Source organism: Hylobates moloch, unplaced genomic scaffold, assembly GCF_009828535.3.
Source record: "Hylobates moloch isolate HMO894 unplaced genomic scaffold, HMol_V3 SCAFFOLD_11, whole genome shotgun sequence".
In the NCBI taxonomy this organism is placed as follows: domain Eukaryota; kingdom Metazoa; phylum Chordata; class Mammalia; order Primates; family Hylobatidae; genus Hylobates; species Hylobates moloch.
In genome coordinates, this window is record NW_026652286.1 from 96,861,563 (window position 1) to 96,874,040 (window position 12,478).

Here is a 12,478-nt window from a genome sequence, read left to right on the forward strand (position 1 = left end):
GAGCAAGTGGAGATAATAATAACGTCAATACAGTTGTCCTTCAGTATCCTCAGAGGATTGGTTTTAGGACCCCCATAAACACCACAATCCAAGTATACTCATGTCCGTTATTTAAAATGGTGTAGTGTTTGCATATAACCTATGCACATCCTCCTGTATACTTTAAATCATCTCTAGATTACTTATAGTACTTAATACAATGCCTACCACCATTTCATGCACATGAATTCAATGTAGTACTCAAGTGAGGCAAATTCAAGTTTTGCTTTTTGGAACTTTGTAAAATTTATTTTCTGAATATTTTTGATCCACAGTGGTTGAATTCACAAAGGCAGAACCCATGAATATTCAGGGATGACTGTATATAGACATAACCTCTGTCAGTACTTATTTTACCAGTTATTTATCAGACAACTTCTTTGTATCGTGAGCTCTGGAGAGAGGTAATTAGGATGAGTAAATTGCCAAGCAGGTCACTTAGGTTAGCTATGTGGTACAGGAATCTGTAGCAGGGAGGTGATTTGGAGTTAACTGGAGCTGAGTTTGAGGTCTGATTTGCTGCATAATGTGTAACCTTGGGTTCATTATTTGAAATATTTAATCCTCAAAACTCTTTTCTACATTATGTAAAATCTACTCTATAGGGGTGATGTGAAGATTTAATAAGATAATGTATGTGAAATATTCATCACAATGCCCAGAAGACAGATCATGCTCTATGAATGTTAATTAATATTCTTCTTCACAAGGTGGAAGAACTGAAATTCTTATAGGCAGAAAAGGGGAACAATTACATTTTAATTGGAGCAAAACAATAAGGTAAAATTGAATGTTGATTTGGACAGAGAGGAACTATTGAAGGGTGCTTCTTAGACTGCTACAGATCCTCTTTATCCTCAGCCAGGACATATTGGCTACCTATTATAGGGGCAAGAAATCTATCTCCAAGTGCTTGCTATGCCCTTTGGATTCCTTATCCAGAATTAAGAGACAAAGAATAATGTTAGTTATAACATTTATCCCGAATAATAACTCATAATTTATTCACAAACAGTAAGTAAAACATTTCGGAATACTCTTTTCAGGGACCTTTTCACTTCCTTGTTCCTTAAGGAATAGATTAACGAGTTCAGCATGGGTGAGACAACATTATTTAATATTTGCACCATGGCACCAAGCAAGGGGTTGGGTGTGGACTTCAGATAGATGATGATTACTGGTCCATAGGCACAGAGGATTGCAATGAGGTGAGCACTGCAGGTGGAGAAGGCTTTCTGCCTGCCCTCTGATGAGCGGATTCTCAAGATGGCAATCCCAATGCGAGTGTAGCAGACACAGACACTGATCAAAAGTGTTAAAGCCAGAAAGCCAACATTTGTGGAAGCCACCCTTTGGGCCAGGGCACTGTCAGTACAAGCCAGGGGTAAAACAGCAGGAATGTCACAGAAGAAGTAGTCCACCTGATTAGGGCCACAGTAGGACAACTGAAAGGTAAAGGAGGTCAAAATGGTGGCGTGAAGACAACCCACCAACCCGGCTACCACGACCAAGCCGACACAGACTCCAGGCTTCATGATGAGCATATATCTCAGTGGGTGACATATGGCAACAAAGCGATCATAAGACATCAGAGAATAGAGGCAGCCTTCAGCAGAACCCAGCAAGTGATAGAAGAAGAGCTGTGAAGCACATCCCTTAAAAGAAATGACTGGGCTCTGGCCAGAGAGATACAGTAGCATCTTGGGACATGTTACAGATGGGAACAATATGTCAAAAGTAGACAGGAGTCCCAAGAAGAAATACATAGGAGTGTGAAGGGTAGAGGAAGAAACAATCGCTGTAAGGATGAGTAAATTTCCAAGTAGGGTGAAGAGGTAGATGAATGATAAGACAGCACAGAGTACAGCCTCCAGTCCCTCTGTCTGAGGTATTCCCCGTAGAATGAACTCATTCAGCAATGTGTTATTCCTCATGTTCGTGGAAGGGTAGTCTGGGTTTTCACAAAATATGTGACAATATGAATGTGGAGGCTGATTGGGATAAACTCAATACCAATACATTCATTGGCACCAATTTTTGTTTAAACATTAAGTTGATGTTGAAATTAAGAATTAGAAATTGTTCCAAAGACATTTAGGGATTAGTAAAGCATGTATATGCCTTCGTATCTTGAGATCTATTCCTTCATGAATATAGACACAAAACAAAATGAAACATTAATACAGTGAAATGTTGGATGGGCTAAGAGAACGGAGAACATAATTAATGTCCACAACCAATTATACAATAAAGAATGCCCTAAAAAGACCAACTTACAAGTCAGATCCTCCTGATTCCTCTTCAGAATATTTCTACAGTTACTCAAAGATGTGATCAGATGCCTAATTATTCACCAAAAGTCAATTTGGTCATTGACATGTCTAATAAGAATGATGGATTGAGATACAATGCAATGAGCATTAAGATTTGGGTTGTGTTAATATCATTCTAATTATAAATAAACTTTTTATTTTTGGCATGTTCTTATTTGGAAATATTCATTTGTTTGAAAAGAAACTAACAGTGACTAATTTGGTTATTACTCTGGGGTTTTAAATTGCTTAGAGATTAGCAGCTGAGATATACTATTATATCCTAGTTTTAGGTTTTAGTGAAGTCACATCATATATAAAGATGCAGATATGAAATATTTAATCTTTGCTAACAATTGGTATTTTTGAATCCTTAAAATAATGAAACTAAAATATTTCAATTCTGAAGCTTTTTGTGTGTGTTTTTTTTTTTTTGAGACGGAGTCTCGCTCTGTCACCCAGGCTGGAGTGCAGTGGCGCGATCTCGGCTCACTGCAAGCTCCGCCTCCTGGGTTCACGCCATTCTCCTGCCTCAGCCTCTCCGAGTAGCTGGGACTACAGGCGCCCGCCACCACGCCCGGCTAATTTTTTGTATTTTTAATAGAGACGGGGTTTCACCGTGGTCTCGATCTCCTGACCTCGTGATCCGCCCGCCTCGGCCTCCCAAAGTGCTGGGATTACAAGCGTGAGCCACCGCGCCCAGCCTGTCTGTTTTTATCTTTAAAATTTTTTTATTATTTTGTTGTGTAAGAGCACTTAACATGAGAAGTACTCTCTTAGCAGATTTTCAGTATAGAATACAATATTATTATTAATAATATAGGGACAATATTGTACAGCAGATCTCTAGACTCATCTTGCATTACTAAAACTTTAGAGCCATTGATTAGTAACTCCCCACTTCCCTCTCTTCCCTGCCCATGACAACCATCATTTTGCTCACGGCTTCTATGAATTTGACTGTTTTATTTTAAGGAAAGAGGTAACTGTATATGCTGAGAATATGTAACTGCCGCTGGGGTATGACAATGCTTGAATATAAAGGTTCTTGTGAATCATCCAAGAAGGATGTTTTTGTTTTCAGTTTTTACTTTTTTGATTTTTTTTGATATTCCCAAATATGAAAACAAATAATTGCCCTTATCTCAACTTACAATTCCTGGTCAATTTCTCTGATCCTCTTTATAAGCAAAAGTTATTGATTGTTAATTTTAGCCTCTAAAAATATGGAAGTGGTAAGACAGATCAATATCATCCATATATACACAAGAAGTACTGAAGGAATTGAGTTCAGGTTCTGTTAGACTTCCAGATCCCTGAGAGTAGTAGCTATAATTTGTCATTGAATCTGCAGCACATGTCACAGTGCTTCTGAGTAGCTGAAATTTAAATATTTGTTAGAGGAATTAATGAATGAAAAGTTGGAAATTAATTTATGGATATTATCTGACTGTGAGTTCTATGAAGAGACCATGTTTATTCTTGCTCATCATTATATCACTAGGATTTAAGACAACAAGTGTGTTTATTTTGATCAAATTTTTGAATGCTCTAGAATTATTCCTTTGGTCCTTCGACTATTTTGTCTTTTTTCTTAACCCCAGCAAAAAATGGTTGTAGTCAGCCTACTTTTGGCTTCAGATACATGCCTAATAAAAGGAATTTAGATATTCATAGAAATGTAGAGTATCTAATTGCTGAACTAGGAGAGATAGGATGAGCCTTGAATATCTTCAAAATTGCTGTAACTCATAATTACCTCTTGCTGGAGGAGACTTAAGGAAGGCAAATGGACCTTTCTGAAGAGAAGGAAAAGAACAAAATTTTGATTGGTGGAAAGTTCTGTCAGAACAACTAAAGAATGTGAAAAGGAGTTATTGTAAACAATATCTTAAATAGGACAAAATTATTCACACAACCTTTGGTACCAGATTTAGATCCTATGTCTTAGATCATGTGATAATCAAATCTGGAAAAGTGTTATCACAACATATTAACAAAATTGATGTAATCTATTATTGTCTTAAGGCACCAAGTCTATAGATATTCTGTTTATTGTATTGGGTTCTTTGAATTTTGGGGTCCTTTGGTGTTTCTTGTTGGGGGAAAGCTAGTATTCTTCATTCCCCTCCACTACCCCACCTCCTTACCCTAGGATCCTTTTGTCTTCTTCCTCTGGGGGATCATCTGGATCTGAAATCAGTTTGTATGTGTGCCTTAGTTGTTGAAGAACAAGTACATGGCCACTGGGTGGCCTCTATGATCTGGATTAGTCATCTCTTCACATAGGTATCTTGGGAGGTTCCTGAACAATTTCAGTTAGGCTCAATGAACACAGGGCAAATAGAGTTAACTGCTATGTAGTTATTTTAACGCATTCCTAGAAAAAGACGTTTAATAACTCAGCACAGAAAAGTGGAGTGTAATATGTGCCTTTTAAATTAAGAAAATGTAGGGGATAAATAGAAAAACTAGTTTGATGTTGGAAATCAAGATCAAGTCAATAGGAAAATATTGCCAAAATGTGGGATGTTCTTATAGTTGTGCTTGGTGTATAGTGAGTATCCACTAATGTTTGTTTTTGATTAACTGAGATAATACCTCACAGAATTGTGTAAGGATTACATATGATGATATTCCTGATATAACCTTGAAAAAGATAGAGAATTCTATTGTTCTCTGCTTGGATGAGAGGAGCCAATAAGGCAATGTTGATAAGGAAAGACAAGATTTTAAGCCAGGCAGGCTTACTAATTCTTACTAATTCTGTGACTCTGCTATGACTTCAATTTGCTTATCTCTAATATAAGGATAGTATTACATTCTAAGGATTGTTTGGAAGACTGAATGGGATAATGTAATACAAGGCATCTAGTAGGGTGTCTGATATATTTCAGATGCCCAGCAACTTTTACTTAGTCCTTTACTCTGACAAGGGTAAAAACACTCTTGTAATGTATTGACTTAATATCAGCATGAGTATAGCTAATGCTAAGTAACTCACAGTTTGGGGAAGTATTTAGAAAATACCCTTGAGCACTGATGGAGGTCGCCTCTGAATTATATTGAGGTGCAAAAATAATATATGTGATAGAGGAGATTGGAAACCATGGCTTAAATGCCTCCTGCATCCTCCACACCCCACAAGCAAGAACCCCTCCCAATTGTTCAAAAATGAATTATGCTAATACATGGTATCAGTGATAGCCAAAGTGAAATGTGAGTTATTCAGCTGTTGACTCGAAAGCAGTACAATATAAATATGACTCTGTAAGATAAAAATTCAAAGAAAAGGAGATCTATGAGAAATAGCTCATGAAAACAATACCATTTCAGGTTGAGATTTTATTAACCATGACTTTAAAAAAATTCTGTCCTTATAACTTCAAATATTATTTTTTAAAATTTTAAACATTTAAGTTTCTCACCATTTCTAAACCCACAACCAGACAGGTTCACAGGCATCAAAGAAATGAGGAACTGAGAGTGATAATTTAAACAGTAATTTGGGGTTGCAACCATAATAGAAATAGATACAGCTTTCCTAGAAGATTCTATTCAAATCCAAACATTTGTCTAGAAAAGAGACATCATAGAATATTAAATAGAACTTAAATCAGAGGTTTAAGGATTCAAGCTCAAGTTCTGCTATTTGGTGGTGTGACTATGGGCCAGTAATTTATATTCTCTGAGCCTCGGCTTCTCACAGTTACAGAAGCAGAAAGTATTCCTTGCACCAGTAGCCTAAACCTTAATTAGGCAGCTAAAAATTGTCATTCAAACTAGGACACTTTAAGAGCAAAGGGGAGCATGATTAATAATTAAGGCAGGGCAATAAGGGTAAAATAGGACAGTTCTTTGTGTTTCACCAACCTGTATTTTGATATCTACATTATAATTGTGCTTCTTGAATATGTGGAATGTTCTTATAATTATGCTTGGTTTATACTAAGTACCCACTCATGTTTTTATTAACTGAGATATTTATCTTACAGAATCGCTGTAAAGATTAAATTTGGTGATGTTCATAAAAGAGTTTGATACCTAATAAGATGTTATATAATAGTTCATTATTATTATATTTACTGTGGGGAGTCCATATAATATATATAAAGAATTAATATGTAATATTCATTATTATTATATTTACTATGGCAAGTCCTATGCTAAAAAAGATTGGAAAACTCTTTAGCATGGGACTCCCCATAGTAAATATAATAATAATGAAGATGATAGTCAATGTCTTAAGCCTGAATGAGAGCACTACGAGAGATTGGTGTAGTCAAGACAAAATAGTACTGGAGGCCAAACGTTGAGAAATACTACATTTTAGGAAAAGGAGAAGGAAAGGGAGTCACTTAAGAAGAAATGTACATATTCTTCAGAGAACTTGGAAGAGAACCAGGAGAATGTCTGTTATATATATATTTGTCTGCTAAAGATTATTTATTTTCTCCATGTCAAGGAATATATCCAACTAAATTTTAATGCTAAGCAACTGTGTGGTGCTTGGAATGTGATAGATGCTGAATTCATTAGTAACAACAAAAGGAAAGGAATCAAGAAATGCATTCCTAAATGCTGTATGAGAAGGTAAGTGGAGGAAAAGACTCTGGCTGCCATATAGAATGAGAAAGAAGCCTTTCACGGTGATTTCTCCCAACAATTCTTGCTACTCAGGTCTTTGGAGTGAGGAAAACAAGTAAAAATTAAGGAAGTTGAGGAGAAGCTCTGAATACTTACGTAATCACAAGGATCGCGACCAGCTCAATTAAGGAACACAAATGTTTTTAACCCTTCTTTTGTCTTCAGTTTCTTCTATAGAGTATCAGGCTCTCCATCCCAAACATCTCTTTTCTCAGCGTTCCAAGGAGTTGGGTTTGAGTTCTCTAGTTGCAGACCCAAAATGGCTTTTTATTTTTCATTCAGAACCATGCAGAAGATATTATACATCTGATGGCTGCCCTATGGCCTAGGATGACTTCCTCAGAGTTAGCGAAAGTGAAAATATCCCCTACCTTTGTGGAATTTAAATGATCTCATAGTCCCTTGGAGCCTCATCTATGATCTATCCTGAGATAGGGAGCAGGAGCCCTCTGAGCACAGGGATCAATTAAATGGCAGATATTGGAAGAGTTTAGGAGTTAGCAAATAGGATGCAGTAATCACGATGCCCCTTCAAAGAATTGGGAATCAAAGAGCTGTGGATCCCTCCTGACCACCCTATTTTTCTGGTTTGGGTAGATATTTCATCAGTCTCTTTTGTTACTGTAGACTTCAGGGATTTGGCCTGCCAAATCTGTCATTTTTCCAGTTTCTACCCATCCCTATACCTCTTATGGCTGTGGAAGAAATTACAACATAATGAATAGAATACTTACTTTGGAGCCAGAAGGTTCTGAGTGTGAAGAACAAGTTTGTTTCTCATTAGCTATGTGCCCTTGAGCAGGTACACGGTGCTCTTTGAGCCTTCACATTGTATTGTGTAAAATGGAGTAATGATAGTATTTCACAGGGCGATTGTGAGTGTTTAGATAATGCTTGTAAACTTCCTGACACACTGTGTGCCCATGAGATTTATATTTCTTGAAATTGGATAAACAAAGATTTCTCACCTCTTTAATTTCATTGTTAGAATCCTTCCTTTTGTTCCCCGCCCCCGCTTGCTCTTTTCCTCTTTTCCTTCCCAATTTTAAGATGAGGGTTTTTTAAAAACAATGTTTGGTGGTTTTGTTTTGTTTGTTTTAACGATGAGTAATTAAAACCAAAAGATGGTGAGCAGAAAAAACTACCAAACCAAAAGTAAGATAATGTTGCCAGATTTAGAAAAAGTATAAGAAATCTCAGAATCCTTTTCATGAAAGTAGCCTTTCTATGTGGAAATCTAAATGGCATATAGTTTTCCAGATTCTCAAAATTCAGCTGGCCAACCCAACAAAAGGTAAGTGGAACTAATATTTAGAGAATGCCAACTTGTGATATATGCCTTAAAACTCTTATTTCATTTAATGATTACAACATACATATAGACTAGGTATTATCAGTTCATTCTACAAATGATGACATGGACTCGGAGTAGTTAAATTGCTTTCTCACGATTATGCAACTATTAAGAACTAGAGGTAGGACTCAAGCCCCAGACTGAATCTAAAGCTCACAGACTTAATTATGTGATACAGCCAAGTAGATCCTGATAAATTAGAACCCAGTTTCTTGTTTTCTCTACAATGTCCGAACCTCTGGATGAGCAATATATGTTCTTTACAAGCCCTCATAGATTTTTAGACCCTTGAGCTGCATCCTGCCTATCCCCTTTGGCATTTGTCTATGCTTTGGGTTTGTCAGGAGCATATTTGCTTGTAATCGATGAAAATTGTTACCTTTAAGCAATGGTCATTATCATCCAAGAAATTTCTGACAAACTACTAAGCGATTTGTGATGACAGGCATTATTCCTGTCTGTAATTAATGTAGTTTGACATACTGTGTAAAACACTTAGCACTGGTTTCAAATAGGAACTCAATATATAGTACTATACATATTTTTAAGTTCACCCTATCTATCCATTCATTTATGATAAGTTTCTGCTGAGCCCAGGTTGGATGTGACATCTTCAAGCACTAAATTTCCAAGTTATCAGTGATCATATGAAAATTATACCTATTAATTATAATTATCACCAGTATGTAATAAATGCTTATAAGATTTGTGCATATGTCTGAGCGTTTGTTATTTGATCTTTTGAAATCTATTTTCCAGTATCTATAGAGGATTGCAATCACAAGATCTAAGCGTATATACAACCACTGGGATTTATATGTATTTATTCATTAATCAAATAACTTCATGCATTTTAAAAACTTATTTTCTTAAAGGTTTACAATTTTAAGAGCACAAAAAGGGCTCAAGTATGATAAAAACAGCATGAAGTTTTAGATGAATTGCTGTGGAAACATCAGAGGAGAGAGAACAAGCAGAAATGGACACTTAAAACTCCATGATGATAGAGAACATTGAAGAAAGAGAATAACAGAAACGAGACAATGACCAAAACAACTTATTGAAAGCCTGTTCTGAACCAATGCTAAGCACTCTATGACAAACAGCCTTTTTATTTCAGGAAGGGAAATGGCTCTCAGAAGAACTGAAGAAAAATAAGTAGCAAACTATGATAAACATAACATACACCGGTATAATTCAGGGTACATGTGTTACAGTGGTGGGTGCTAAAATAAATTGGATATTGTTCTCATAATATAAATATTTCTATCTCCATTATAAGCAAATGTGCTTTTCATATTCCAAAGAAGATAGTTTCCTTAACAGTCTACTTTTTAATTAATCATAATCAAATGTATTAGGGTAGGATAAGGACCCAAAGAGCTGTTATAAACCATGGAGAAATTCGTTACTTTATCCTGTAAAATTCTGTGATGACACAGTGGCTTGCTCTATGAGAGTCTCAGGGGCTCAGGATCTTTCTGTCTCCATTTTTAGGGGAAATGCTCTAGGCTTTATGGTCTAGTCTTTATGGTTCAAGCTAGCTCAGGATATACCTGCATTCACACCAGTGAGCAGGAAGAGGGTAAAGTGAATGCGAGGCCGTCCTCTTTTCTTTGAAAGGGCATGACATGGTGTTGCACTTATTCCTTGTACTCTATTGGCCAGAGCTTAGTTACAAGGCCACACCAGCTTTAAGGGAGGCTGGGCAATGTTTTTATTCTGAATGGTCATAGACATTGTGAAACTTGGGGTTCCTATTAGTATAAAAAAGAAGGTGAGAGTCAATCTTGAGGAATGCCTGGCAACACTAAGGCACAAGGACAGACTTTTAAGTGAAGATACCTCATCTATATAGGTTTACTTGTGTATATTGTGCTAGGTTATGGGAATTTTCACATAGTTGTCTTTTCAACAACCAGCATCTTCTGTGTGTTTCCTGATTCAGTGCCCTCTAACCACCCTGCATGCCTGGTCTGTGGCAGACTTTTAGTGCTAAGCTCTAAGCCCAGCAGGATCAGATGATGAACTCTGCCCACATTTTTAGCTCCTCCCTTTTGTTGCTCAGGTGTTTCGGCCAATGGAAAGAAGGTACAGTCATAAGGAACAATACCAGACATGATTTCTCTCCAGAGAAAAGGATAATTTCCTCTCATAATTAGTTCAGTACATGTAAAAAACATGGTTGTAGGGCCCAGTACTGATAAAATAGAATTTGTGCTTATGTTGTGGTTTACTATATATGCATATATTACATTGCATGTAACTGTATATACATGTGTGGGTGTACATATATACACATATATACATCTATGCATGCACATGCATGTATATAAATGTGTATGTGTATGTCTGTGTGTGTGTATATATATATATATATATATATATAACTTTTGTAGCCACTAAGATTCATTCGATCTCATTCATATATATATAACTTTTGTAGCCACTAAGATTCATTCGATCTCAAAAAAACAATCAGTGGAGGTATGTCATTATCCCCATGTTTCAGATGAGAGAACAAATAACTTGGGGAGAGTAAAATATCCACAAAAAATACATCACAGAGACCAAAATCAAGCTGTGTTTTCCATATGTATCATGTATTCTTTACCCTATAGATTCTCAACAGCAATATGACACTTTAAGTCCCAGATTTAATAGGTTGTTTTGAAATAGAGAAGCCATGGGGACCTTGATCACTTCTAATGTCCTTTAGCCACGTAAATGAGCATAGACATTCTCAGTTACTTACATCGTTAACCCAAACATTTGGTTTCGGGATCCCATAAGTGACCCATGACAGGAAGACTTGAGCTTCCCTGGCTGGAGCTTCTCTCATTAGAGCAGATGTGTGTGCCTTGCACTATCTCCTTATCTTTCCCCGTGCTGTAGGGGAGGTGCAACTTGGGGAAAAATGACTCACATTAGAGATAAGGTGTCAATGATATAATGTCCATAAAGCTTTGATTAACAGGGCCCAGGACACGGTAAGCCTTTGGCAATTAAGCTTTTACAGAAATATGCAGTTTTTAATGTCATTGTTGATGTTGTTCCTGTTGCAGCATTTTCCCTTTCCCTCTTTGCCTGTTCTCTGATTGTTCCTTAGCAAAGAGCAAAGAAAAAAACCAAACGTTCCAAAGTCGAAGACTTTTTCTTTGATACAAACAAGCCAAAGTTTGATTATTTGTTTAATAATTTTCCGTTGATCCCTTAGTCTTGTAGTCGCTACTTTACAACCGGTCCCTAGAAGGGGGCGGTTCTTTCCGGAAATCATGACTGCAGCTGTTTTCACTCCGCTGTGACTCAGAGCGCTCCGGACTGCAGGAGAAGAAGGTAGGGGACCAAGCTACCGGTGCAGGGCCTGGATCCAACCCCTGCTCTGGAAGACTGAGAGCTCCACATTCTAGCTCCCTTTCCCCAGTCCCCAAATTTGTAGGGGCTCCTTGAACTGCACGCCCCATGGGTGGAGGATTTCATCCAGATGTGTGATCCCCAGGAAGGTTCCTGCAAGTTTGGCAGTTTAGGGGAATCTTTTGGAGGTTGAAGGAGGGATTTAGCCATCTCCTAATCTCAAGGCCCTTCTTCCTACTTTCCTTCTCTTTTACTTTATTTTTCCCCCCTTTCTTCCTTTGATATAGACCCTTGATGCTTTCTCAATTCAGGATAGTGTAAGCTGAGGAAATGAGGCTGTAAGCCTCCATCTACTCCAATCAACTGCAGCCCCTAAGCCCTTCTCTACAGAAATGTAAGAGACCGACGCAGTCTCTTCTGTAAATACGTGGACATTGGAAATCTAGGACTGAATGGAAAGGTTAAATCAATCTCTGATTTTATCCAAGCCCCACTTCTTACCCCAAATCTCCTCCTTGTCTGGTTCCGAGTTCTCCACTTCACCCATGTCACAGGCTGCAGGGGTGTGTGTGGCCGGTGGTGCCACCCAGCTCCCCTCCCTCCCTCCTAGCTGCTGAGCGGCCAGTGCTGGGACTCTGCATTCCTGAAGCAGCTACCTGGCTAGGCCGGAAGCCTTGTATTCTCCCAGCTGCCTCAGATTCATGGCTTTCAGCTTGGTGGCCAGTCTCTACCTAAGCCTTGGGAATTGCCTTTCTGAAGTGCCATCCTGAGA

At 37.7% G+C, this 12,478-nt stretch overlaps 2 protein-coding genes across 2 annotated transcripts in view; one reads left to right on the forward strand and one right to left on the reverse strand.

Moving 5' to 3' along the window:
- Nucleotides 1-1,040: 1,040 nt before the first annotated feature.
- Nucleotides 1,041-1,973, reverse strand: LOC116476223 (olfactory receptor 10N1-like). Its single transcript, XM_032165904.1, has one exon. It carries the CDS (start codon nt 1,971-1,973, stop codon nt 1,041-1,043), a length of 933 nt encoding a protein of 310 aa, XP_032021795.1.
- A 9,682-nt stretch (nt 1,974-11,655) lies between these two features.
- VWA5A (von Willebrand factor A domain containing 5A) overlaps nt 11,656-12,478 on the forward strand; it is a 32,219-nt gene continuing 31,396 nt past the window's right edge. The window contains exon 1 of the mRNA XM_032167778.2: nt 11,656-11,688. The gene's annotated coding sequence lies outside the window, so the exon portion shown is untranslated. The remainder of the gene's footprint in view (nt 11,689-12,478) is intronic.